Source organism: Maylandia zebra, linkage group LG22 (assembly GCF_041146795.1).
Source record: "Maylandia zebra isolate NMK-2024a linkage group LG22, Mzebra_GT3a, whole genome shotgun sequence".
NCBI classification, from domain to species: Eukaryota; Metazoa; Chordata; class Actinopteri; order Cichliformes; family Cichlidae; genus Maylandia; species Maylandia zebra.
In genome coordinates this window covers 20688175-20714590 of record NC_135187.1, presented here as the reverse complement: position 1 = coordinate 20714590, position 26416 = coordinate 20688175, and the positions used below count along the sequence as shown (strand labels likewise).

General features: G+C 40.9%; 4 protein-coding genes across 4 annotated transcripts; 1 reads left to right on the top strand and 3 right to left on the bottom strand.

Annotated features, from left to right (window-relative positions):
* Positions 1 to 565: 565 nt before the first annotated feature.
* On the bottom strand, positions 566 to 1653 carry LOC106676973 (lactose-binding lectin l-2-like). Its single transcript, XM_076879690.1, has 2 exons — positions 1429 to 1653; positions 566 to 999 (listed from the first exon to the last, which is right to left on the bottom strand). Exons 1-2 carry the CDS (start codon positions 1493 to 1495, stop codon positions 566 to 568), a joined length of 501 nt encoding a protein of 166 aa, XP_076735805.1. The 5' UTR covers positions 1496 to 1653.
* Positions 1654 to 3642: 1989 nt separating this feature from the next.
* On the bottom strand, positions 3643 to 4826 carry LOC143414753 (galactose-specific lectin nattectin-like). Its single transcript, XM_076879590.1, has 2 exons — positions 4739 to 4826; positions 3643 to 4064 (listed from the first exon to the last, which is right to left on the bottom strand). Exons 1-2 carry the CDS (start codon positions 4824 to 4826, stop codon positions 3643 to 3645), a joined length of 510 nt encoding a protein of 169 aa, XP_076735705.1.
* Positions 4827 to 7474: 2648 nt separating this feature from the next.
* Positions 7475 to 8653, top strand: LOC143414752 (uncharacterized). The gene has a single exon (XM_076879589.1). It carries the CDS (start codon positions 7487 to 7489, stop codon positions 8651 to 8653), a length of 1167 nt encoding a protein of 388 aa, XP_076735704.1. The 5' UTR covers positions 7475 to 7486.
* A 5908-nt stretch (positions 8654 to 14561) lies between these two features.
* LOC143414610 (lactose-binding lectin l-2-like) lies at positions 14562 to 26271 on the bottom strand. Its single transcript, XM_076879348.1, has 4 exons — positions 26185 to 26271; positions 25172 to 25515; positions 16989 to 17238; positions 14562 to 16383 (listed from the first exon to the last, which is right to left on the bottom strand). Exons 3-4 carry the CDS (start codon positions 17074 to 17076, stop codon positions 15950 to 15952), a joined length of 522 nt encoding a protein of 173 aa, XP_076735463.1. The 5' UTR covers positions 17077 to 17238; positions 25172 to 25515; positions 26185 to 26271; the 3' UTR covers positions 14562 to 15949.
* Positions 26272 to 26416: the final 145 nt, after the last annotated feature.

The window sequence follows — 26416 nt, the reverse complement described above, 5'->3', positions numbered from 1 at the left end:
GGGTTAGTAATTTGCCCAAGAATATTTGGTATGCAGACTGGAGCAGAGTGGGATCAATCAACTAACATTCTGGTTAGTAGATGGCCTGCTCTCCCACCTGAGCTACAGCCACCAAAACGCTGCCAAATGTGGAAACATGATTGTTAAAATCAATGTGTTTTGTGCAGTTGAGCCTGTGTGATTAAAAAATGCCCTCACTGTTTGAGAACTGCATGAAAACTTTTCTCCTGTGATAATTGAGCCAAATCGATTGATAAAAACTGTAATTATACTTGAAGTTATTCTGGGAAGATCAATGAGGAGGTGCATTTTCTACATTCATCCTTATTTGAAATACTAACTGCGTGCTAATGAAACATGCAAGCGCATGTCTGTGACACCAGTTACACGCTTGCATGTTTTCTCATAGGACCTGTAACCCCAGAGTTAAACAGTGGTGGCACTGATGATGAATTTTCATGTTTAATTGTTTTTTCCTTTTTATTTGGAGCAGTTTTAAACATCTATTAATGGGCCAAAAACGATTTGCTTCTGTACAATGCAGCGAAAAGATACATTTCAATTTCTAAGGGCAGGTTATTTGTGTTGCACAAACAGAAGCTAAATTGAGAGAACACTGGTGATCATTCCATTTCTTTACTTCACGCACGTTAGTGTGAACACAGTGCTCTTTTGTTCCACTGTTGTTTGGCTCGCTAGTATCCCAGTAGACAAAACTCACTGCACAACCATCAGACCACATCCATCTGCCTTCTTTATGGATGTCACTCAGTCCAATCCAGGTCCATCGCTCAGCATGGTCAAAGTTCTTAATTAATGATTTAACAAACTCTTCTTCCTCCCTGCTGTAGATAGACACCAGGTTGGCTCGCTGTGACACACAGTAGAGCTCTGCATCAGCCCAGCTCATGTGTGTGGCCACATATTTGTAGCAGCGGCCATTGAAGCTGTACCAGAACGGGGGACAGTTTCCATGCAGTAGTTGAACTCTGTGGTCATCTGAAGAAGACACAGCAGTCAGAACTCGATGAAAAACAAATAACTGTTTTTGTCAGTGTGACTGACATTTTTTCTTTGATGTAACCTCTGAAGAACATCAGAAAAGCACGTCTGCACAGCTGACATGGTGAAAGTTAAAAAAATGCAGAGAAATAAGCTGCTCTTATTATGTTTATTAGCAGGTCTTTATCATAACTCTACAGAATAGTAGAACTTATCTGACACGGGGGGAAAAAAAAATCTATGTTACAATGAAACACCAAGAATTTTGTATCACTGACTGCTGAAACAGACAACAGAAAATCTTGGAGTATTTGACTAAATTGTGATTAAGATAATAAACCCCCCCCCACAAACATAAAGTTAAATAAAGGAGGGGAAAGAAGAGTCAGAATATAGGATGGTTACCATGTTGTAGCTTCACTTCACTGCCATCAGAAGGAGACTCAGAAGGAGCACCCAGAGCCAGACTGAACAAGAAGAGGAGCAAGATCATGTTGAAGCTTTAAGTCTCAACCTTTGATGAGGAGCTGCTGACGCTTCTTTGTACAGGATTTCTGCAGAGAGGTGGAGCTGCTTTCTTTTATAGCTGCCTGAGAGGGTGTTTTCACTGATCACTGTGATATCATTGACCAAATGGAACAAAACTCTCAACTGTAAACATCACTAACACCGGCCAGTAAACACCATCAGATTCTAAAGAAATTAATAATTGCTGAACAGCCACGTCCTCCTGGCAGACTCAGAAGAACGTGACTGTTTTTGTAGTAATAGGATAATAATATACAAAGGCAGAACAAATTCTCAACATTAAAGAGGACTGAGCATCCAGAGCCACCCAAACAAGAAGAGGAGCAAGATCATGTTGGAGCTTTAAGTCTCAAAGATGATGAGGAGCTGCTGAAGCTTCTTTGTACAGGATGTTCAGATTCCTGCAGAGTTGGAGCTGCTTTCTTTTATAGCTGAGTGAGAGGGTGTTTTCACTGCTGGTGTGACATCACTGGGCAAATGGCTCAAAACTCTAAACTATACACAATATTTAACATAAGCCAGAAAAAAACATCAAATTTCCAACACATGAAGAAATGTTGTTTGTTTTTTGATGTGTTATTTATATTTATTGTGTCATAAAGGCGTTATCAGCACAATGACTAATCAAACAGGACAGTTCAGAGCTCTAACAGGTAAAAACTCCTGAGTTGCTCCATTAAACAAAGACAGAATGAACTCCACACAATCAAGAGGATCCTCTCTTAGTACTGGACCCAGAGATATGTGACTCTCCTATGGCAGTAAATGACAAAATAGATCAACTATTAGCACCTTTGGTTTAGTAGAATTACTTCACTGTTTGTTTGTCTGAATAATTATGGTTTTACTATATTATAAAATCACATTATCAGCAAAAAGAAAACAGATAAATGACTGTACCAGGAAGAGGAAACAGAAGATTGTGATCTTTCCAGTTAAAAATACAAAACAAACCCTGTTTAGTTTTTTTTTCATTTAAAAAAGACTGTGTGTTAATTCTTTTTTTACTTTTCCACTTTGAGATATTTACCTTGTATAAAAATGTCTAAGCACTCTTGTGTCTATTACAATTGTAAAGCATCCAAAATAAAACCCCTGCAGTAACCAGACTAATCTAAAAGCAGATCATTACCACTGCTGTGTCAGCTACACTGTCCTGCAGATATTTGGCACTCATGTGAGAGGTTTGTGTGATCGTCTTAAAGCTTTGTTCATCTGAGCTTCCACCATATCTCTTTACTGAAGTTTCCTGATAACATTTCTAACAGTGGAAACTGACATTTGGAAGTGAACCTCTATCTTTTTATAGCCTTCAAGTGGTTTGTACAGTGGCTTGTAAAAGTATTCGGCCCCCTTGAACTTTTCCACATTTTGTCACATTACAGCCACAAACATGAATCAATTTTATTGGAATTCCACGTGAAAGACCAACACAAAGTGGTGTACACGTGAGAAGTGGAACAAAAATCATACATGATTCCAAATATTTTTTACAAATAAATAACTGAAAAGTGGGGTGTGTGGGGGTTAACCCTAACCCTAACACTTATTTTAAAGGTACACGTTTATAAATTCAACATGATGTCACAAACTTTGCATATAATTTAAGACCAGTTTCATTAATATACTCTGGATTGCATCAGAAATGAATCTTCTATTATTAATTTTATTAAAGGACAAAACACACCAATGCCATTTACTGAGAAAGTTTCACAGACAGGTAGAGATGGCAGTAGAGGGAAGGCCCTTTTTGTCATTAAGCTGTGTGTGAATCATAAAATCAGATATAGCTACCTAGCATTAACCGGTTGGCCAACCATAAATACTAAAGCAACAGATTTCATGATGTACACATGTTAATACAAGTCACTCTCTAGTGTCTGCAAACAGCTGAACAGATGTGCTTGTAGTGATTATTTATTGTCTTCTATTGTTGTCTTCTATTGAACAGCTGTTCCTGGAGATAATTTGTCTCAGTTTACGAGCCATATTGACACAGTCAGCAGAAGAACAGGTCAGTGCTCCGCTGCTGTTCTCAAATGTTAAACTAGAAGTGTACATGCCAACATAACATCAGGTTAACTGTCTAATGTTGAATTAGTGTCTTAGTTTCTAAGCACAAGCATTGCGTTTTACACAAACAGAGGGATAACCACGAGAGCATGGTTCGTCATTCCACTTCTTAACAGGACCAAAGTTGTTTTGCACACAGTGTTCGTTTTTTTCCAGGTTGTTTGGCTCGCCTGCAAGCCAGTTAAAAAAGCGTACCACAGAGCCATCAGACCACATCCATCTGCCCTCTCTGTGAACATCACTGAGTCCAATCCAGGTGTCTCTCTGAGCACGATCGAAGTTCCTGATCAAGGATCTGACAAAGTTCTCTTCCTCCATGTTGTGGATGGACACCAGGTTGGCTCCCTGTGACAAACAGTGGAACTCTGCATCAGACCAGCTCATCGGTGTAGCTACATACGTATAGCAGCGGCCGTTGAAGCTCCACCAGAACGGGGGACAGTTTCCATGCTGCAGCTGCACTGCTCGGTCATCTGAAAAAGACAGAAACAAGAAGAGGAAAAAGATCATGATTTGTTTTTTAGTAACAGAAGAAACCTGATCTGTACTGCTAATATCCTAAAGGTGAGACCTGGTGTCAGGCTGCTTTTCTGTATGTACTTCAGGGAATAGAAAGAAACATTACATATTAGCTTCTCTGCATCAGCTCCCTGCTAAATCCAGATTAAAATTTAAAATCCTTCTCCTCACATACAAGGTATTAAATACTCAGGCTACATCTTATTTTAAGAGCAATGGAGTACTTTGCTCTCAGACTGCTGGTTTACTTGTGGTTTTGAGGTTAATTAAAAGTAGAATGGGAGGCAGAGCCTTCCGCTTTAAGCCTCCTCTAATGTGTAATCAGCCAGTTTGGATTAAGGACACAGATAATCAATAATCTACTTTTAATATTAAGCTTTTCTTTTTGATGAGGCCTAAAGTTCCACCAGTCACAGCAAATGGCTGCTCCTGTCTGAGCCTGGTTCTGCTGGAGGTTTGAAACGTGGAACCAAATTAATGCATGTATCCCCAATTACACTAACACATATTTATCCTGAGCAAAACAAAACAAGAAACATGATAAAGGTGCATTTAAAATCTATTATTTGCTAAATAATATTAAAAAGACAAAAAAAAAATGCACAAAAAAAGTTACCAAGTTGGAGCTTTACTTCATTTTCATCAGAAGGAGACTCAGAAGGAGCACCCAGAGCCAGACCGAGCAGGAAGAGGAGCAAGATCATGTTGGAGCTTTAAGTCTCAAAGTGTGATGAGGAGCTGCTGAAGCTTCTTTGTACAGGATGTTCAGATTTCTGCAGAGAGGTGGAGCTGCTTTCTTTTATAGCTGCCTGAGAGGGTGTTTTCACCCCACTCTAAACAATAACACTAAAAATGAGCCAGAAAAATACATCAGAATTAGAATCAGAAAGGGTTTTATTGCCAAATGTTGAGCAGGTTTACAACATTAGGAAATTGCTGCGGTGCTTAGTGCAAACATACTGTCATATAACGCTTAAATAGACATGAAAATAAAAATAAGAATAAGAATTAAAAGTGCTAAGTAGATAGATATATACATGATATATACATGAGTGCAGGTGGTGATCAGTGCCAAACATGGAATGATGCAGTGAACACAGCGTAGGGTCATGTGTTAGTGGTGGGAACAGTCATACGGTTATTGTTCATGTGTCCAACAGCAGAGGGGAAGAAACTGTTCTTATGGCGAGAGGTCCTGGTGCGAATGGACCGGAGCCTCCTGCCTGAGGGGAGCAGGTCAAACAGACTGTGTCCGGGGTGAGAAGGGTCAGCTGAGATCTGAGCTGCACGCCTCAGTGTCCTGGAGGTGTACAGGTCCTGCAGAGATGGGAGTCTGCAGCCAATCACCTTCTCAGCAGAGCGCACAACACGCTGCAGTCTCTGTTTGTCCCTGATAGTGGCTCCAGCGTACCACACGGTGATGAAGGAGGTGAGGATGGACTCGATGATTGCGGTGTAGAATTGCATCATCGTCCGTGTTGGCAGGTTGAATTTCTTCAGCTGCCTCAGGAAGTACATCCTCTGCTGGGCTTTCTTAATGACGGAGGTGATGGTGGGCTCCCACTTCAGGTCCTGGGTGATGGTGGTACCCAGGAAGCGGAATGAGTCCACAGAGGTGATGAGGGTGTCAGTCAGGATGATGGGGGGGAGTGGGGCTGTGTGCTTCCTGAAGTCCACAATAATCTCCACTGTCTTCTGGGCATTCAGCACCAGGTTGTTGTGGCTGCACCAGGACACCAGACGTTCAACCTCCCACCTGTAGGCAGACTCATCCCCGTCCGAGATGAGCCCAATAACGGTGGTGTCATCTGCAAACTTGATTAGCTTGACAGACTGGTGGGTGGAGGTGCAGCAGTTGGTGTACAGAGAGAAGAGCAGAGGAGAAAGAACACAGCCCTGAGGGGAGCCGGTGCTGATGGTCCGAGAGTCCGAGACATTCTTTCCCAGCCTCACATGCTGCTTCCTGTCCGTCAGGAAGTCAGTGATCCACCGGCAGATGGGATCAGGCACATTCATCTGGGAAAGCTTGCCTCGGAGATGGTCTGGAAGGATGGTGTTGAAGGCAGAGCTGAAGTCCACAAACAGGATCCTGGCGTAGGTTCCTGGGGAGTCCAGATGCTGCAGGATGAAGTGTAGAGCCATGTTGATGGCGTCGTCTACAGACCTGTTGGCTCTGTATGCAAACTGCAGGGGGTCCAGGAGGGGGGCCGTGAGGGTCTTGAGGTAGGAGAGAACCAGGCGCTCAAATGACTTCATGACCACAGATGTCGGAGCCACAGGTCTTTAGTCATTTAGTCCAGTGATCCTAGGTTTCTTGGGGACAGGGATTATGGTAGCGGACTTGAAGCAGGCAGGCACATGACATGCTTCCTCACACCTGCTTCATGAATATGAAGAGTTGTGGTGGGAGGAGGTGGCGTGAAATCCTCCTTTGTGTGGGGTGAGGAGGGGGGTGTTGTAGGTGAAGTGTTTGATGGTGGTGATGGCTATAGGGCTTCGGAGCGTGATGTCACGGGGGTGGGCGTGGAAAGGATTTTGGCCCGATTCACCATTTTGGGGGTCTAAGCTAGGAGCGATAGCATAGCCATGGTTCGTACTTGCTGTGTGCTCGGCTGCAATGTTCGATCTTACGACCGGCACGGGAATAAGGTTGGATTGTCTTTTTATGCTTTCCCAACCTGGAAGCAACGTGAAGGAGCTCATGTATCGGATGTTACCAAACGAAGGCGTCTAGCCTGGATAGCAGCCGTGAGACGAGCTGATATCAAGTTCTGTTCCGTCTCCAGATATCAGCTGGTGTGCTCACGACATTTTCATTCCGGTAAGTTCTAAATATGTTCTTATCACACTTTATAGCTGAATAATATTACCGTTGATGGTCTCGGAAGTTATAGAAATTGCGATCAAACATCGAATGGAGTGACTTTGCAGACATATGTGCTATGTAACGATTCGCTAATTGTTTCGCACAACTGTAGGGAAGCCTGCCTATGAAATGGATCAAACAAATCCAGACTGGGTACCAACGCTACACATGGGGCACTCCGAAATCCGAACATCACATTCAGACCGTCACAGGAGGCGAACACAACGTCAACAAAATAATGTACTATTTGGAGGTAAACGACAACCGCACCCCCAGCCACAGTCTCTTATTTTAAAAGTTGATCTTAGTCAATTAACACAAACATTTTTGAGTATTCATACGGCCTTAATGTATAAACCATTTAAAAGTTCCCTTGTGTATTTGCACTCTTTTTATTGGACAGGCTTTGACAATGGAGCAGCAGAGTGTGAAGGTGAAGCCTCAGCAGAATGTCAAGGTGAAGCCTCAGCACAAGTTACCACAGAAGAGCAGCCAGAGATGGACACCACCGAAGAGCAACACCATAACAACCTTGTTATTTTGGCTGAGGGACAAATTTGTGCTGGACAAGTAGAAGCAGAGGTAACGGGTGCTGATGCAGAAAACATTGATATCAGAGAGAAACAGACAGAAGATCAACAACTGACAAATGATTGTGTGCACTGTGTACAGAGCAGAGCAGAAATAAACCGGCTGCTGGAGGAGAACAGAAAGCTTAAATCAAAGTTGGACAAGACAGAGCTGAATGAAAACTTTTTAAAGGGTGACACGGAAAAAGTGAAATATTACACCGGTTTTACTTGTTTTGCTATTTTTATGTCCGTGCTCGAGAATGTAAAAGCTTTCCTACCAGCATCAAAGAAACTGTCGCATTTCCAAATGCTTTTACTCACACTTATGCGACTTAGACTTGATCTTCCTGTCCAGCATCTTAGTTATCTATTCAATGTCTCCTACAAAACTCTTTCTTCTGTCTTTTCTGATACAATTGACGTGTTGCATGCTCGCTTTGGAATACTTGTACACTGGCCAGAGAGGCACTGTTTGCAAGCAACAATGCCACCACAATTTACGGACACTTTTGGAAATCGTGTAGCCATCATTGTAGACTGTTTTGAAATTCGTACAGAACGACCATCTAATTTAAAGGCTCGTGCTCAAACGTACTCACACTACAAGGGTACACACACCATGAAATATCTGATCGGGATTACTCCACAAGGTGCAATTTCATTCATTTCTAAGGGGTGGGGGGGCCGTGCATCAGATAAACACATCACAGAGCAATGTGGCATACTTAACAAGCTGTTACCAGGGGATGTAGTTTTGGCTGACAGAGGCTTTGACATCAGAGATGCGGTGGGAATGATGTGTGCGGAGGTAAAGATCCCAGCATTTACAAGGGGCTTCTGTCAACTAGATGCCAAGGACATAGAAAATACACGAGCCATTGCACACCTAAGAATCCATGTTGAACGAGTAATTGGCAGTTTGCGCAACAAATTCAAAATGCTACATACTACCATGCCAATCCGTTCTCTTCTTCCATGTGAGGGTGAAGACGTTACCTTCCTTGATAAAATTGTGAGGGTGTGTTGTGTTTTGGTTAACATGTGCCCCAGTGTGGTAGTGGAACCAGGCACACATGAGACTTGTACTTGTTAATTAATAATTGTTTAAAAAAGGAAAACCTTTTTAGTTTTTTGTATGTGTGACTGTATGAACACATTGACATTGCGTTATGTAACCATTTCTGTACCTGTATACTATAAGCGAAAGTTTATCATCACTTTGGACTCTTTGTTTCACTAAAATTACGTTATAATAAAAGCAAGATAACAAATAACTGCTTTGCACTCTTTATTTCACACTTTGACAATTGGTACATGGTAAGTGCTGCACGTTTGAAATCAAGTTATACATATTTCAATGCACTTCTGACAAAAAACATTCTGGGCTCTTGTGTTGCAGTCTTGTGCGTTCCTCAATAGCTTCTGCCTGTTCTTCAGTTACTTTAGCTGTGTTTATGTACTTTACGCAGTGCAGTTGTAGCTCGGTAAGGCCAAGGGACTGTGCACCTGTGCTGTGCAAACACGCCAGAGACAGTGGTAATGTGGATGACTGTACAGTGTGTGATGTGTAGTATTTCTCCAATCCAGACAAACACACTGCTTTATTGTGTTTTTGAAGTGTGTCTAACACTGGTGACAACTCCTCAAACGTAGCAGAGGGAATCTTTCTTTTTGAAGGACGGCTTCTTCTGCCTTTCACCACAGACGGTCCGTTTATATTTTCATCAAGAGTCTTTTTTTGTGCTGCTGAAGATGTAAAGTCAATGTTATGGCCAACCTCTGGCTGTATCTTGGTTGTGTTCCCCGGCAAAACCCAGTAGGCTGGTTCATCTGTGACTGTCTTTGTGCCACGTATCCTCACTGTTGCCTCCACTTTAAACAGAAGTGCAGCGACATGGGTGCAGGTCTCAGCAACTCCGGCCATACAGGTGCAGTGTGCAGTTTCGACCTTCCCTGTGGTGCTTACAATTACCCATGGTCGTAATGCAGGTTCATTCAATCTTTGGGAGTGCAGTACCTGTAACATGCAAGGACAAGGTTGATGTAAAGACAATAAATGAAATGAGACAGGGAGGACACTGATTGGCGTTAATAATTTGCCCGATTATCAATGTGTTAATTTGCATCTACTATACAATTATGGGCATATAATATGATAACGATATTTTAACAGTTCAATGATAAAGATTTAACATTAATTATGGTGGGGGGTGGAAAATGGCTATGTCACTCGATGCACTCCAGCTGACTTACCTTGGTATGAATGACGACGTACTCAGATTTTGGCGGCTTGAAAATAGCCAAATCTTGCACCCACCATTTGTAAATTGGATATGCGCCTCCAGTGACTTGTAATTACGAAACTGGTTCGCAGTGTAAGCACTTACTCCACAAACAAGATAGGTGAAGATATCGGGGTAGGACAGTGGCGGTAAGTCGTCTGGGTCTTTACTCCACTGCCGTATGTCGTATGGGTCCAGATTTGCGATGCACTCTATTTTTTTCAAATACCGCTGCTTCGCCTCTGGACGCAATCGATCTCTATACCGTCCGTTTTCTTTCGAGCTGCTTTTAAGCATGTTTCTTGTCGTAGTCGCCGTTCCAATACAGTGTATTTGTTTGGATCGTAGACCCCGAAAATGGAGCTGCGCTCCCACAATGCATTGCAGCGTGACGTCAACTCCGAAGCCCTATAGGGCTTTGGAGCGTGATGTCACGGGGGTGGGCGTGGAAAGGATTTTGGCCCGATCCGCCATTTTGGGGGTCTAAGTAAGGAGCGAAAGCATAGCCATGGTTCGTACTTGCTGTGCGGTCGGCTGCAATGTTCGATCTTACGACCGGCACGGGAATAAGTTTGGATTGTCTTTTTATGCTTTCCCAACCTGGAAGCAACATGAAGGAGCTCATGTATCGGATATTACCAAACGAAGGCGTCTAGCCTGGATAGCAGCCGTGAGACGAGCTGATATCAAGTTCTGTTCCGTCTCCAGATATCAGCTGGTGTGCTCAAGACATTTTCATTCCGGTAAGTTCTAAATATGTTCACATCACACTTTATAGCTGAATAATATCATCGTTGGTGGTCTCGGAAGGTATAGAAATTGCGATCAAACATCGAATGGAGTGACTTGATTGGTTGATGTAAAGATAATAAATGAAATGAGACAGGAAGGACACAAATTGGCGTTAATAATTTGCCCGATTATCAATGTGTTAATTTGCATGTACTTTACAATTACGGGCATATAATATGATAACGATATTTTAGCAGTTCAATGATAAATGTATAACATTAATTATGGTGGGGGGTGGAAAATGGCTATTTCACTCGATGCACTCCAGCTGACTTACTTTGGTATGAATGACGACGTACTCAGAGTTTGGCGGCTTGAAAATAGCCAAATCTTGCGCCCAGCCATTTGTAAATTGGATGTGCGCCTCCAGTGACTTGTAATTATGAAACTGGTTCGCTGTGTAAGCGCTTACTCCACAAACAAGATACGTGAAGATATCGGGGTAGGACAGTGGCGGTAAGTCGTCTGGGTCTTTACTCCACTGCCGTATTTCATATGGGTCCAGATTTGCGATGCACTCTATTTTTTTCAAGTACCGCTGCTTCACCTCTGGACGCAATCGGTCTCTATACCGTCCGTTTTCTTTTTTAGCTGTTTTTAAGCGTGTTTCTTGTCGTCGTCGTTCCAACACAGTGTGTTTGTTTTGATTCGTAGACCCCGAAAATGGAGCTGCGCTCCCACAATGCATTGCGGCGTGACGTCAACTCCAAAGCCCTGGAGGGGGGAGAGGTGGGGGAATGAGTGTCCAAAGTGTCTCTTTTGTTGGGGCCGTTGGAGGTGTGAAGGCTGCCTGATGGCTCGTCAAAACGGCAGTAAAAGTCGTTGAGGGTGTTGGCCAAGAGCAAGTCATCAGTGGAGTGGGGGGTTTTAGGCTTGTAGTTGGTGATATTCCTAAAACCTTTCCACACAGAGGCCGAGTCATTCTCTGAGATCTGCTGCTGCATCTTCTCAGAGTGCTGATGTTTAGCAATGTCCACTTCTTTAGTGAACCTGTACTTGGCCTCTCTGTAGCAGTCCAATGAACTGAGCTGATGTGTAATTTACAGTGGGGCAAAAAAGTATTTAGTCAGCCACCGATTGTGCAAGTTCCCCCACTTAAAATGATGACAGAGGTCAGTAATTTGCACCAGAGGTACACTTCAACTGTGAGAGACAGAATGTGAAAAAAAAAATCCATGAATTCCCATGGTAGGATTTGTAAAGAATTTATTAGTAAATCAGGGTGGAAAATAAGTATTTAGTCAATAACAAAAATACAACTCAATACTTTGTAACATAACCTTTGTTGGCAATAACAGAGGTCAAACGTTTACTATAGGTCTTTACCAGGTTTGCACACACAGTAGCTGGTATTTTGGCCCATTCCTCCATGCAGATCTTCTCGAGAGCAGTGATGTTTTGGGGCTGTCGCCGAGGTCAGTAATTTGCTTATTTTCCACCCTGATTTACGAATAAATTCTTTACAAATCCTACCATGTGGATTCATGGATTTTTTTTTCACATTCTGTCTCTCACAGTTGAAGTGTACCTCTGGTGCAAATTACTGACCTCTGTCATCATTTTAAGTGGGGGAACTTGGACAATCGGTGGCTGACTAAATACTTTTTTGCCCCACTGTATGTTTATGGTACCACAAAGCTATATCAGCATAATGATTAATCAAACAGGGTGAATCAGATCTCTAACAGGAAGGACCAAATAGAAACTCCTGAGCTGCTCCAGTAAACAAAGACAGATTGAACTCTCCCCTCTCAGAAGGATCCTCTCAGCCCAGACAGAGATATGTGACTCTGCTATGGCAGCCAGTAAAGTTGAAGTAAATACAAATTTTAAAATGAATTAAATAACATAATGCGGACCTTTGGTTTATAGATGGATTTTTGAATACCATCCATCCATCCATTCGCTTCTGCTTATTCTTTTCAGGGTTTGGGGGGGGGGGGGGGGGGGGGGGGGCTGGAACCTATCCCAGCTGTCATACGGCGAGAGGCGGGGTACACCCTGGACAGGTCGCCAGTCTGTCACAGGGCTAACACACAGAGAGAGAGACAACTACTTTCCCTCCTGCATTCACACTTATGGGCAATTTAGATTAGTCACTTAACCTATCCCCACAAACTGCATGATTTTTGAATACATTTAGTCTTTATTAAGCTTTTTGTGATCTCACAATGCTTTATATAGACATCAATGGATATCAATAAACTCATTTATTATTTGATTGCATATTGAATATCGCCTGACTGCCTCTGTGCAAGTATGCAAAAGGAGAGAGACAGAAATACTTACTTTTTACTCTACGCAGTAATTATAGTAATAGTAGTAAGTACACTAATAATGTTTTCATGCATTCAGATTGATACACACCTGTTGGATATGTGTGATATTTATCATGATATCAAACCAGCTGTTAAATCCTTGTCACAAAAGCTACATGTCATTAGAAAACTCTGGCATCATGACATTGAGCAGTTTATAAAAGTATTTTTGGTCACATCTTATTAATATTAATCCAAATAATTGCAGTATCATGCAGTATGTCAGGGCTCTGTGTGCGGGCAGGCGGAGAGGAGGATCCAAACGCAGGACTCAGACACTAACTTGAAACTCAAAGACCTCAGCTTTATTGCTGGTACGAAAGCAAAACATGAAGTGAACATGGAATATGGAGAACAGAAACACACAGGCATAATCTGATGGTACGACACGACACCAAGCATGGGAAAACACAGGGCTTAAATACACAGGGTAGTAATGAGGGAATGGGCAACAGAAGGGAGACACAGCTGGGGGAGATCAGGGCTAACGAGACGGGGGAGCTAAGCTGCACACACTAACATAAGACAAAGACTTTCACAATAAGACAGGAAACAAGAATTACTAAACCAGATGCAGACATGACACTGAGAGACAGACTAGACACTGAACAGAAACTGCAACACACATGAGAACCCAAAACCTAAGAACTGATCCCTCACCAAGAATAACAGAAACAGATCTATAATGATAATAATAAACAAAGCACCAGAACATCAGAAAACAATCCATAATGCAAAAATAAACCAAAACATAATAAACTCAAAATACTGGGTCCAACGGACCCAGAACCGTGACAGTTAAATCCTTGTCACAAAAGCTACATGTCATTAGAAAACTCTGGCATCATGACATTGAGCAGTTTATAAAAGTATTTTTGGTCACATCTTATTAATATTAATCTGAATAATTGCAGTATCAAAAAACAGACCTGAGCTACAACAGAGAGGATGATTAATGTAGCTTTGTTTTTGGCAACAACAATAATATCCAGTCAGCCTCCCCCCTCCTTATTTCATGTTTTGGTTTGGTCCAGGTGCACGTGCTCCCAGCTGATGCTGAGCCTAGAACTGGACCTCAGCAGGAGAAAGAGACAGTAGGATGGGTCCGGTATAAGTAAGCTCTGCTTTTCAAAAAAGAAAAGCAAAACAGCTGGAAATTAAACTCATAGTGAAGTCCATATGAATGAAACTGCTTGTCTTTCCTAGTGTTTGTTAGCTTACTTCATTTCTAACAAAAGCCTCAGGACAGACATATTATTTATTTATGAGATCATCGTTGAACTTTTAGTCTTTTTTTGCAAAACTGATTTAAGTGTGTTTTGGTAAAATTATCCACAACTCAAAGACATCACTTAACTACTTATTGACACGTGTTGAGCTCTGGCCTTTTCCAGAGAACTTCACTGTTTGTTTGACTGAGTATTTATTGATTTATTATATTATAAAATCACATCATCAGCAAAATGCTAAACAGAATAGGTTACTATACCAGGAAGAGGAAATAGAAGTGTGCGATCATTCTCAGTAAACAAATCCAAAACAAACCCTGTGCACACTTTTTATTGCAGTGAACACATATAAATGAAGTGATTGTGGCCGGCCTGTTCAGAGTCAATAAAAAGAAAGACTGTCTATGTAACTGTAAGAGTTATACACTTAATCTTTAATTTTTGCTTGTACTTTGCCACTTTATTTGCAGTGTGTACAAATGTTTAAATGCTCTTGTGTCTATTACATTTTTTAAATAAGCCAAACTAAACAAAACCATAGACTTTTAAACTAAAGCAGATCATTACCACTGCTGTGCCAGCTAGGCTGTCCTGCAGATATCCGACACTCATGTTGGGAGTTTGTCGCTTTCTATCCTAAAATGTGAAGTCCAGCCTTAAAGCTTTCTTCATCAGCTTCATCAGCTTTCTACAGCTCTCATCTTAACTCCCACCATAAAAGTTTACTTAAGATTTTTAAAATGACATTTCTGACAATGAAAGCTGATAGTTGAAAGCGCATGACTATGTTTTTCTAGTGACTCTACGTTGGCCTTCTGTAACAAAAAAGGAGTGAAGAGCTCACGTTTTAAGATCTGATCTAAATGTTCCACTTTGCCAATGAAGGACCTTTATGATACAATAAAACTACAGCAAAGTCCAGATACTTAGGGTAGTATAAGGGTACTCTATTTAATTTGTAAAATATGTGTACACACACACACACACACACACACACACACACACACACACACACGTGTAGAAAAATATTTAGTATACACATCCAGAAATGCATATACTATTATATATTGTACATATATTTATTAGTTTCAGATGTAGCCATTCTTGTATTTTGCTTGTTTACATTATTGTATTTTGCACAACTCTGTTGCTTGTGAAGCTCGCACACAAGAATTTCACTCACATGTGCTGTACCAATGTACCTGCACATGTGATGTGACAATAAAAGTGATTTGATTTGATTTGATAATTTGGTGACCTGCAGAGAAGGTCTGAATTCAACAAGATATGAGCAGATGCTTTACAAACTAATTTCCTTGAGAGCCTAAAGCTGGTATAAAAAGTAAATTGGTGAGTTGAACTAATCAGTTTCATCACTCTAAATATAAATTCATGTCTCTTATCCTTGATGTATATCCTAACATTGACCATGAACACCACAGCCTGCAGTGGAGCAGCCCAGCACAGTTCATCACTAAAAATAACACGTTTCTACAGTTTGTTTTTCAAGACACTTCAGAAGAACATAGTTCAGCAGCATATCATGTTCAGATAAGCGAGCCGTCAGATGTCTTATTTTCTTGTTACTTATAAAGTGTCTCTGTCAGTGGACTCAACACCAGGCTGCAGTACACAACAAATTAACTCATTCCCAGTAATACACGTTCATCTGTCTATCAGACTGAGTTGCTCATTAACTGAAGGAACCAGAACACAGTTCTGCATCGTTCCAACCCAAATAGTGCAGATTAAAAGTATTTTTCAGTTTCTAAGGGCAGTTTATCCGTGTTGCACAAACAGAAGCTAAATTGAGAGAACACTGGTAATCATTCCACTTCTTTAAGTTTGAATAGTTAGTGTGACCACAGTGTTCATTTGTTCCTGCGTTGTCTGGTTGTTCTGCATGCCAGTAGACGAAACTCACTGCACAACCATCAGACCACATCCATCTGCTTTCTTTATGGAGGTCACTCAGTCCAATCCAGGTGCGTCCCTCAGCATGGTCAAAGTTCTTAATTAATGATTTAACAAACTCCTCTTCCTCCTGGCTGTGGATAGACACCAGGTTGGCTCGCTGTGACTCACAGTAGAGCTCTGCATCAGCCCAGCTCATGTGTGTGGCCACATATTTGTAGCAGCGGCCATTGAAGCTGTACCAGAACATGGGACAGCTTTCTTGCAGTAGTTGAACTCTGTGGTCATCTGAAGAAGACACAGCAGTCAGAACTTGATGAAAAAGCAGGAATGAAAGGGATCAGGTTTTTGTCAGTGTGACAGACTTTTTTCTTTGGGATTCTTCAGAGACGGCACATCAGACAAGCATGTCTGCACAGTTGACACTGTGAAAGTTAAAGCATGCAGAGAAGTAAGCTGCTCTTATTGTGTTTACCAGCAAGTATTTATCATAACTCTGTGTTATAGTAAAACTAGTGCTGTCAGCGTTAATCTCATTAAAATGACTTTAACGCCATAGCCGCATCAACGCGGGAAGGTGCAAGGTGTCAAAGCCTCAGCACAGTTAGCTCGTTAATGCATTAGTGTCGTCCAGCCCCACAGATGGGGCGATCCGTGATAACTTGCTAACGGAGATTAGCCGCGTTAAAGCGGTTATGGCTTTAATGTCACTTTAACGAGATTAACAAGAGTAGAACCCATCTGATGTTGGGAATTTTGTAGAATTTTGTATCATTGACTCTGCTTAAATAGAGACATCAGAAATATGCACAACATGTTCTCGAAGTGAAATAAAAAAGACATAAATAAAGGGAAAAGTAGAGAAAAGAGCAGTCAGAATATGAGACAGTTACCAAGTTGGAGCTTCACTTCATTTTCATCAGACGGAGCCTCAGAAGGAGCACCCAGAGCCAGACTGAACAGGAAGAGGAGCAAGATCATGTTGGAGCTTTAAGTCTCAAAGTGTGATGAGGAGCTGCTGACGCTTCTTTGTACAGGATGTTCAGATTTCTGCAGAGTTGAAGCTGCTTTCTTTTATAGCTGAGCAGAGCGAGATTTCACTGCTGGTGTGACATCATTGGCCACATGGACCAAAGCTTTCCACTGTACACAATAACAATAAACATAAGCCAGAAAAAACATCACATGCCAAAAAGTTAATAGTTGTTGAACAGTCACGTTTTCTTGGTACTTCCAGGAGAACGTGGCTGTTTTTGCTGTAATTCTATATTTATGGTTTGTTCAAAGGCCTTTTCAGCATAATGATTAAAGAAAGAGGACAGTTGTAACAGGAAGGGGCAAGCAGAGCTGCTCTCATAAATGAAGACAGAACATTTACACACGCTCATACTTCAGTTGATGCATAAGGCAGCAACTTATTATGTTGGCCACGGATATTTAGCACGTGGACTGGAGCAACCAGGGATCAAACTAGACCCTTCCAATTAGTAAATCAACACCTGCTCCACCACCTGAGCTACAGCCACCCAAAGTGGCTATATGTATATAAAATTCCCACTTGCCCCTGTTATGTTCGACTGTTATCTGCTGACCTGCACTTTTCTAATGTTCACGGCTCTTTGTGAATTTAGCCAACTGAATTCAACAAGATATAAACAGATATTTCTCAAACTAATTTCCTTGAGACCATAAAGCTGGTATAAAAGGTAATTTGGTGAGTTGAACTAATCAGTATCATCACTTTAAATATAAATTCATATCTTTTACCCTTGATGTATATCCTAACATTGACCATGAACACCACAGCCTGCAGTGGAGCAGCCCAGCACAGTTCATCACTATAAACTAGCTTAGCTTGAATAAAACTGCCTGTTATAGTATTTTCATGCAACCTCTGAATAACAAAAAAAAAAAAAAAGATATTAAAAAAAAGATATGTTTCTTCAGTTTGTTTTTCAAGCCACTTCAGAAGAACATAGTTCTGCAGCACATCATGTACAGATAAGCGAGCCGTCAGATGTCTTATTTTCTTCTTACCAAGCTGTGTCTCTGTCAGTGGACTCAACACCAGGCTGCAGTACACAATAAATTAACTAATTCCTAGTAATACACAAAGCTTTCCGTTGGACACAATAAATCAAAACAGAAGACAAAGAAAATCATGAGATGCCAAAGAACTTAATAGTTTTTAAGCAGTAACATTTTCTTTGGACTTCCAGGAGAACGTGGCTGTTTTTGCTGTAATTGTATATTTATGGTATGATCAAAGGCCTTTACAGCATAATGATTAAACAAACAGGAAAGCTCACAGTAACAGAAAGAGACAAATAGATCTGCTCTAGTAAACACAGAGCGAGCTAATTCCCTACATTAACAAGCATTAGCTCTCATTCTCTTTAAGTTTTTCTATAAAATTTAATAAGGAAGAGCTTTGTTCTTTCCTTCGGAGGTGATTTTAGGTTCAAACTTTTAGGGGGGTCAGCCCCAAATGATAATCTCATGCATACAGTGCTAAATAATTAATGTTAATGGAATATGCTGCTTGTCATCACCCCTTTTCTCATTTGCAAACTTTCAAAAGCAGCCTAATTAATTGGACGACCTTTCCTACTGTGTAAACAGATATCGTCATTTTTGGCTGTCCAATTTTGGTCCACTGAAGGAGTCGTTTTGTAACGTTTTTGATGTCCACTGAACAGCTACTGTTGATGTCCGTGCATCTTAGGTGATGAAGAGGTGAACAGATAACCTGCGCCTTTTCCCAGGCTTGCTCACACACCTGCAACTCATTGCTTTTATCTGTACTGTGTATTTAAGGACTAGCTGTGAGAACGTGACTTCACTATGGTGGCAAATTGGCTAAACTTGTTTGATGATGACTTTTGTAAATTCTGTTCTGTCGCCTTTGTGTCTTGTCTGCTTACTAATTACCCACCTGAAGTTCCTGCCTCACTCACTGAGAAATGCACCTGCCTGGAGTCAAAGACCTGCAACTTCACTAGTACAGCAACGACACTCAGACACAGCAGTCAAAACTTGATGAAATACAAATAATAACTGTTTGACTGACTGTGTGACTGACATTCTTTCTTTGATGTACCCTCTGAATGTCACGGCCTGGTGGATCAGCAGGTAGCTGATCAGTAGCATTATTGTCTCTAGTTCTTCTTTATCTCTCTCTCTCTTGCTGGTGCGGAACTCACTGTGGATTCACACCCTCAGCCCACGCACCCGTTGTGTGGCTCGGATAGCCTGGATCCGTCCCTGTTTACCCTGAGAGGATTCCTTGTCATGAGTGATTGGAGAGTGGCTGGCAGCAAACAGTGAGTGACCGAAGAGGAGCGAGTGTTTTCCCCCTTTCCTCCTGACCTTGGATCCCTGGAGCCCATACTCCTGTCACCTTTGTATATAGCACTATTCCCTGCCTGTCTGTACACACACCTGGTGAAATGTGTAATAAATACCACTGTGTTTATCTCAAGTTGAAGGGTCCTGCGTGAAAGTTCTCAGTGAACCGTGACACTGAAGAATATCAGATAAGCATGTCTGCACAGTTGACACTGTGAAAGTTAAAACATGCAGAGAAGTAAGCTGCTCTTATTGTGTTTATAAGCAGTCTTTATCATAACTCTACAGTACAGTAGAACCCATCTGACATGGGGAAAAAATCTATGTTACAACCCAACACCAAGAATTTCGTATCACTGACTGCTGAAACACAACAAGCAGAAAATCTTGGAGTGTTTGATTAAAATAATTAAACACACACACACACACATAAAGTTAAAATACAAGAAAGGAGGGAAGAGTCAGAATGTGGGACGGTTACCATGTTGTAGCTTCACTTCACTTCCATCAGAATGAGTCTCAGAAGGAGCACCCAGAGCAAGACCGAGCAGGAAGAGGAGCAAGATCATGTTGGAGCTTTAAGTCTAAAAGTGTGATGAGGAGCTGCTGAAGCTTCTTTGTACAGGATGTTCAGATTTCTGCAGAGAGTTGGTCCTGCTTTCTTTTATAGCTGCCTGAGAGGGTGTTTTCCCTGATCACCTTGATTTCATTGGCAAAATGACTGACCAAAACTCTCCACTGTAAACATCAGTAACACCGGGCAGTAAAGACCATCAGATTCTAAAGAAATTAATAATTGCTGAAGAGCCACGTCCTCCTGGCAGACTCAGAAGAATGTGACTGTTTTTGCTGTAATTCTGCATTTATGATATGATCAAAGTCCTTTTCAGCATAATGATTAAACAAACAGGAAAAGTTGTTGTAACAGGAAGAAAGCAGCTCACAAGCTTTAGCTATGGCCTGTTCTAATAAACAAAGACAGAACAAATTCTCAACATTAAAGAGGACTCAGCACCCAGAGCAACCCAAACAAGAAGAGGAGCAAGATCATGTTGGAGCTTTAAGTCTCAAAGATGATGAGGAGCTGCTGAAGCTTCTTCCTACAGGATGTTCAGATTCCTGCAGAGAGTTGGAGCTGCTTTCTTTTATAGCTGCCTGAGAGGGTGTTTTCATTGCTGGTGTGACATCACTGGCCAAATGGCCCAAAACTCTCAACTGTACACAACACTAAACATAATCCAGAAAAAAAAACATTAAATTCCAAAGACATGAAGAAATGTTTGTTTTTTGATGTATAATTTGTATGTATTGCACCATAAAGGTGTTATCAGCACAATGACTAATCAAACAGGACAGGTCAGAGCTCTAACAGGTAAAAACTCCTGAGTTGCTCCATTACACAAAGACAGAATGAACTCCACACAATCAAGAGGATCCTCTCTTAGTACTGGACCCAGAGATATGTGACTGCTGTGGCAGGTCTGATGGGAGTAAATGACAAAATAGACGAACTATTAACAACTTTTTTTTTTTTTTTACTTTTCCACTTTGAGATATTTACAGTGTATACAAATGTCTAAGCACCCTTGTGTCTGTTACAATTTTAAGGCATCCATAATAAAACCCCTGCAGTAACCAGACTAATCTAAAAGCAGATCATTACCACTGCTGTGTCAGCTACACTGTCCTGCAGATATTTGGCACTCGTGAGAGGTTTGTGTGACGTTCTTAAAGCTTTGTTCATCTGAGCTTCCACCATATCTCTTTACTGAAGTTTCCTGATAACATTTCTAACAGTGGAAACTGACATTTGGAAGTGAACCTCTATCTTTTTATAGCCCTCCAGCAGTTTGTATATAGAAACCACTTAAGAGAGTTATTTAGTTACTGTAAGTAGGATTTCTACAATTGATCCATTTTTATGCAGGTTTCCTGTTGTGAAAAAAGGGAGTGGAGAGCTCATGTTTTAACATCTAATCTAAATGTTTCATTTTGCCAAGAAGGACTTTTATGATATGAATTACAGTACAGCAAAGTACTTGTGTCAGCAGAGGCGGAGCCAGACATTTGAAACACCCGGGGCTTAGCCCTTTTTTTGGGGGGGGGGGGGTGTTTAGAAATGACTGAAAGATTAATAGGCACTGTTTTGAGTTTTGTTCAAAAAAGAAAAAATATATATCACATATGCAGGACACCTGCATATGTGACAGTGTGACAGTTCAAAATCAGGACTACTGAGGATTTAACCAAGACAGAACCAGAATCAGAACTAGATGATAGTAGCACTAAAAATCATCATAGACCTGCACTACACTTATTTTTTTTAATTCTACCAAAGTCCACTATTTAGATTGAGAAAAGTTTATATAATTATTTAGCCTTGTTGTGCAAACAAGCCTGCATAACTTAATAAATATAGAATTTGAAAAATAGCAAGCCTAAAAAGAAACACTAGGTACGAGATACATGAGGACCTATGATACGGTGATACTTTTGGTAAACAACCATTTGACTAACATGTGTGTCTCACCTGGGCCCTGTTTCAGAAAGCCGGTTTAGTGCAAACTCTGAGTAAGTATACCCTGAGTTAACGAAAACTCTGGGTTTTCGGATTCACAAAGCGAGTTTAGATTAATTCTGAGTGAGTTACTATGACGACACACTCCGTGAAGCTAACCTGCCCCCTAGCAGGTTTACTTCAACTAACCCTGACGTTCTCCGCCTCTTTGTCGGAAACCTGACAGTAGGAAGTGTCAGACATGGCGTGTCCCTTCCTTGAAGAGCCAGTAGATGTTGAAGCCCAAATTCTCCGCAGAGCTCTCCGGAGAGTGATTAGAGCGCGTTTGGACATTTTATCATTTCCTGATGATTTCCTGTGTGAACGTTACCGTTTTTCAGCACAATCTATAAGTTATTTGGATAACATCCTCAGGCCTAATATTGCTCATGTGACACATCGCGGACATCCTCTCAGTTCTGTACATATTATTTGTATCGCACTTCGGTTTTTTTGCAAACGGGAGCTTTCTGTATAATATCGGTGACGCTGAGCACGTTTCCAAGGCTACCGTCTGTCGGGCAGTCAGGAATGTTACAGTTGCACTGAAACGTCTCCTGCACTCGTCTGTGGTGTTCCCCGGTCATAGACCCACAAGATTCATCAAAGAGGGATTCCACAAAATTGCAGGTAGCAGGATGAACAAAACTTAATTCATGATGTGGTGATACCTGAACTACTACTTAAATTTTACATTTATTCTCACGGTTCCCAGGCGTGATTGGCTGTATAGATGGCACTCACATTCCAATCATTGCTCCTTCAGTAAATGAAGGAGACTATGTGAACAGGAAGTCCGTCCACAGCATTAATGTACAGGTACATAGTTCCCTGTAGCATTTCAAACTAACAAATTATTTCATCATAGTAATGGATGCTAATTTGCGTTCTCTGCACTGTGAAGATCATATATGATGCTGCCAACATTATCACAAATGTGGAAGCCAAGTGGCCAGGCTCTGTGAGTGGTGGTGGTGGAGGACCCCCACCTGTTTTTCGGGCCTCCGCTTTTTTTCTAGTGGCCATAACGGGTCACATTTGAGCATACAGAGTAAGCAAATATGTACTTGTTATGTGCTCAGATAATTTCAATAAGTGCTTACAGAAAGAAAATTAATGTAGCCTCTAACTGCAATTGATTTACATCGGACAAACAGACCAAGCACTATGGCTCATAATACAATTACACCTTACCTGTTTGGACTATGTTTTTATACTTCATTTTTACTTGCTGCCAGGGACGTTTGGGGCTTGTTGGGTTGCACCTGCGCTCACATCACATCACAAAATAAAATGTATAAAATAACAAATAAAATAACATATGATAAAATAACGTGTTAAATGGGTGGAAATCCCTCGATCAATGTTTAAATTAACACTCACGCATTGACTCTGTCGGCTATGTTTTGCCATGCATGCTCCCTTTCTTTTGCAGCTGAGGCTGTGTTACTTTTTTTCTGCAAAATTTGCATGTTATCGGCATATACTGCCATCAGAATTTCGGCCTCAAGCGCTGTAAAATACATTGACCGCGCCTTCTTTCCCTCCGTCTCCATGGTGACTCGCTTAATCTGTGCTCCACTAATCAGGGCTTTATGTATCCTCGTGCGCGCGCTTAATTTGGGGTTAAAGCAACTCCGCGTTGACTGAACTACTTGTTATCAGCCTTTCTGAAACCGAATATTCCGAGTTGGACAGTTCGGGGTTACTCAACCCTGAGTATCGTTTTTCATTCTGAGTTTTCTAAACCGGCTTCCTGAAATAGGGCCCTGCTCTTGTTCATCTCTGTTCTGTCCTCATTCTCCTCTCTCTCCCTCTCTGCTCCTCTCTCTCCCTCTTTGTGCTGACAATCATCAAATATACAGTTGAAACCAGATAATTACACACTCTTCAGATCAAAACACAAACACTTTTTTAATTGTAACATCAAATCAGACTAAATGTTTATTTTTTTAGATTGATAAATATAAAAAACATATTTGTTAACTTTAAGAGTAAAGAGAGAAACTATCTGTATTTCTTAATTGTAAATGGCACCAAATTGTATTCAAAATTGAGCCACACTTATGGAGCTCCACAGTTCTTTTCCTGGTGTTTTGGTTGACATCTCTTGATTTTCCCATTTCAAAGAAACAGGCTCTGTATTTTGCCTTATATGCATCCACAGCTGTGCCACCAATTTACTCACATGGACTCTACTGACCTATCACAAGCTTCTTCAGGTCAGAATGGAATCGTCTGGAGTTTTCTTATTAATTAACAATAAACTTAGTGTACATGTACTCCTAAATTTGATGAAAGTGATAAAAAATAGACAGCTCTGTCTCTCTTTATTCTGACATTTAACTAATTCAAAAGATATTTCAAATTTATTTATCCAAAACAAGTTTACTCTAAATTGATGTTGCACAGTAAAAAAATGTTTTTGTGTTTTCCATAAAGTGTATGTAAATATCTGGTTTAAACTGTGAATATACTGCTGTGTATTGAAGTTCCTCTTGTTTTGCATAGAAAAATACTGAATAACATACAAAGCATAATATATAAAATACTACCAGAGTTTTTTTCTTTGAAAGAAGCCCCTTATGTCCATTCTTGTATATCAGTGCATTACTGAAACCGGTTTATTTAGCCGTGGAGGGAAACAACTGAAAATATGAAATAAACACACATGTAAGCTAAGACTCTCTAAAGCAGGGGTGTCAAACTCAAATACACAGTGGGCCAAAATTCAAAACTAGAACAAGGTCGCAGGCTAAAATTAATATTTATTGAAAAATATCTTCCTCCAGATTTAAGAATGAATCTCTTCTTATGGACTCAAACAAGTTTTGCTGAAAAACTGAATGTGGAACAAGCAAAGCTTAATACTAAACAATGTATATATTAGCTGTATAATACCAGTAGGCCAGCTCTAATAGTAATTTGGTATGGCTTCGCGGGCCAAATGTAATTAGGCTGCGGGCCAAATTTGGCCCGCGGGCTAGAGTTTGACACCTATGCTCTAAAGAAACAGCATTGTTGTTGTTCGGCTTTTCATTTCGCCATTTGTTGATTCACTTGAAGAACAAGTAACGTAATATGGGTCAAGTGATCAGTTTGATATCAATCTTTCGTGATACACCGTCATATTTACATTATTTGTACAGTAGGAATGATTTGTTTTGGTACCTGGTCAAACTTCAGTTCTCCTTGCCTAGCTCCGTTTCTCCAACAGCTCACTAGTAGCAGGAGCTGCCCCGCCCCGCTTAGTGTCTGAGCTCGGATCATACCAATATTAGGGGGGATTTACGCACAGTCGTAAATTCCCACAGTGTGCACTATGTGCTTCGAATATTGTGTGTAGTTTTTTTGCTTTATACAGTTGTCAGCCAGGCATCTAACTATGAAAAGATTACACTCCAAAAGACCCCGGGCTTCTGAAAAAACAACCCGGGCTTAAGCCCAGTAAGCCACCCCCCCGCTCCGCCACTTGTGTCAGTAGTATTTGGTGACCTGCACAGCGGACTCCATTCCTCCAATCAAACATGCACAAAGAGAAAAGGTGAGAGAGGCTGTCAGCTCGGGAGTGCAGAAGGAGAGCATGACCTTCAGTAGCTTCAAGTGTTAAAGGATCTTTTAATTCCACATTAACGAGTTCATGACGTTTTGAGATTTAAAAAACAAACAAACATGCATGTTTCTTTTTTAAATGACATAAAACTTAACAGAGAATTGCTTTTTAACGCTATATTTTAAAAGTAAACTGGGCCATAGTTAGCAAAGGGTAGAAGCCGACACAGTTAAGCATCAAAAGGAAAATATGATCATCTACTTAATCTGAAGTGTTAACAGATCCCCTTCTGGAGATTATTTATTGTGCCAAAGTCAAATATGAAATTTTGTCCATCAAGGCAAAAGTTGAAATACACAGAGAACAAAGTGGCTCTTATGATGTTTATTAGCAGGTCTTTATCATAACTCTATGATTTAGGAGAAACCATCTAGTATGGGAAGAAAAAAATCCATATTATAATCCTACAATAATTGTTTTTGTATCACAGTATCTGATGAAACAAAAAACATCAGAAACATAAAAAAACATATTCTTGGAGTGTTTAACTAAAAGGTGCTAAAATGACAAAAAACACAAATAAAGCCCAAAGTAAATAAAGAAAAGATTAGCCAAACTACAGGACAGTTACCAAGTTGTAGCGTCACTTCACTGCCATCAGAAGGAGACTAAGAAGGAGCACCCAGAGCCAGACTGAACAAGAAGAGGAGCAAGATCATGTTGGAGCTTTAAGTCTCAAAGTGTTATAAGGAGCTGCTCAAGCTTCTTTGTACAGGATTCCTGCAGAGAGTTCATGCTGCTTTCTTTTATAGCTGCCTGAGAGGGTTCTTTTACTGCTGGTGTGACATCAATGGCCAAACTGA

Coding starts and splice junctions, on each gene's coding strand:
- LOC143414610 (XM_076879348.1), bottom strand. CDS start 17,076: ATGATCTTGCTCCTCTTCCTGTTCAGTCTGGCTCTGGGTGCTCCTTCT. Junction 16,384..16,988: donor TGAAGTGAAGCTCCAACTTG/GTAACTGTCTCA, acceptor TGTCTTCTTCAG/ATGACCACAGAGTTCAACTA.
- LOC106676973 (XM_076879690.1), bottom strand. CDS start 1,495: ATGATCTTGCTCCTCTTCTTGTTCAGTCTGGCTCTGGGTGCTCCTTCT. Junction 1,000..1,428: donor TGAGTCTCCTTCTGATGGCA/GTGAAGTGAAGC, acceptor TGTCTTCTTCAG/ATGACCACAGAGTTCAACTA.
- LOC143414752 (XM_076879589.1), top strand. CDS start 7,487: ATGGACACCACCGAAGAGCAACACCATAACAACCTTGTTATTTTGGCT.
- LOC143414753 (XM_076879590.1), bottom strand. CDS start 4,826: ATGATCTTGCTCCTCTTCCTGCTCGGTCTGGCTCTGGGTGCTCCTTCT. Junction 4,065..4,738: donor TGAAGTAAAGCTCCAACTTG/GTAACTTTTTTT, acceptor ATGACCGAGCAG/TGCAGCTGCAGCATGGAAAC.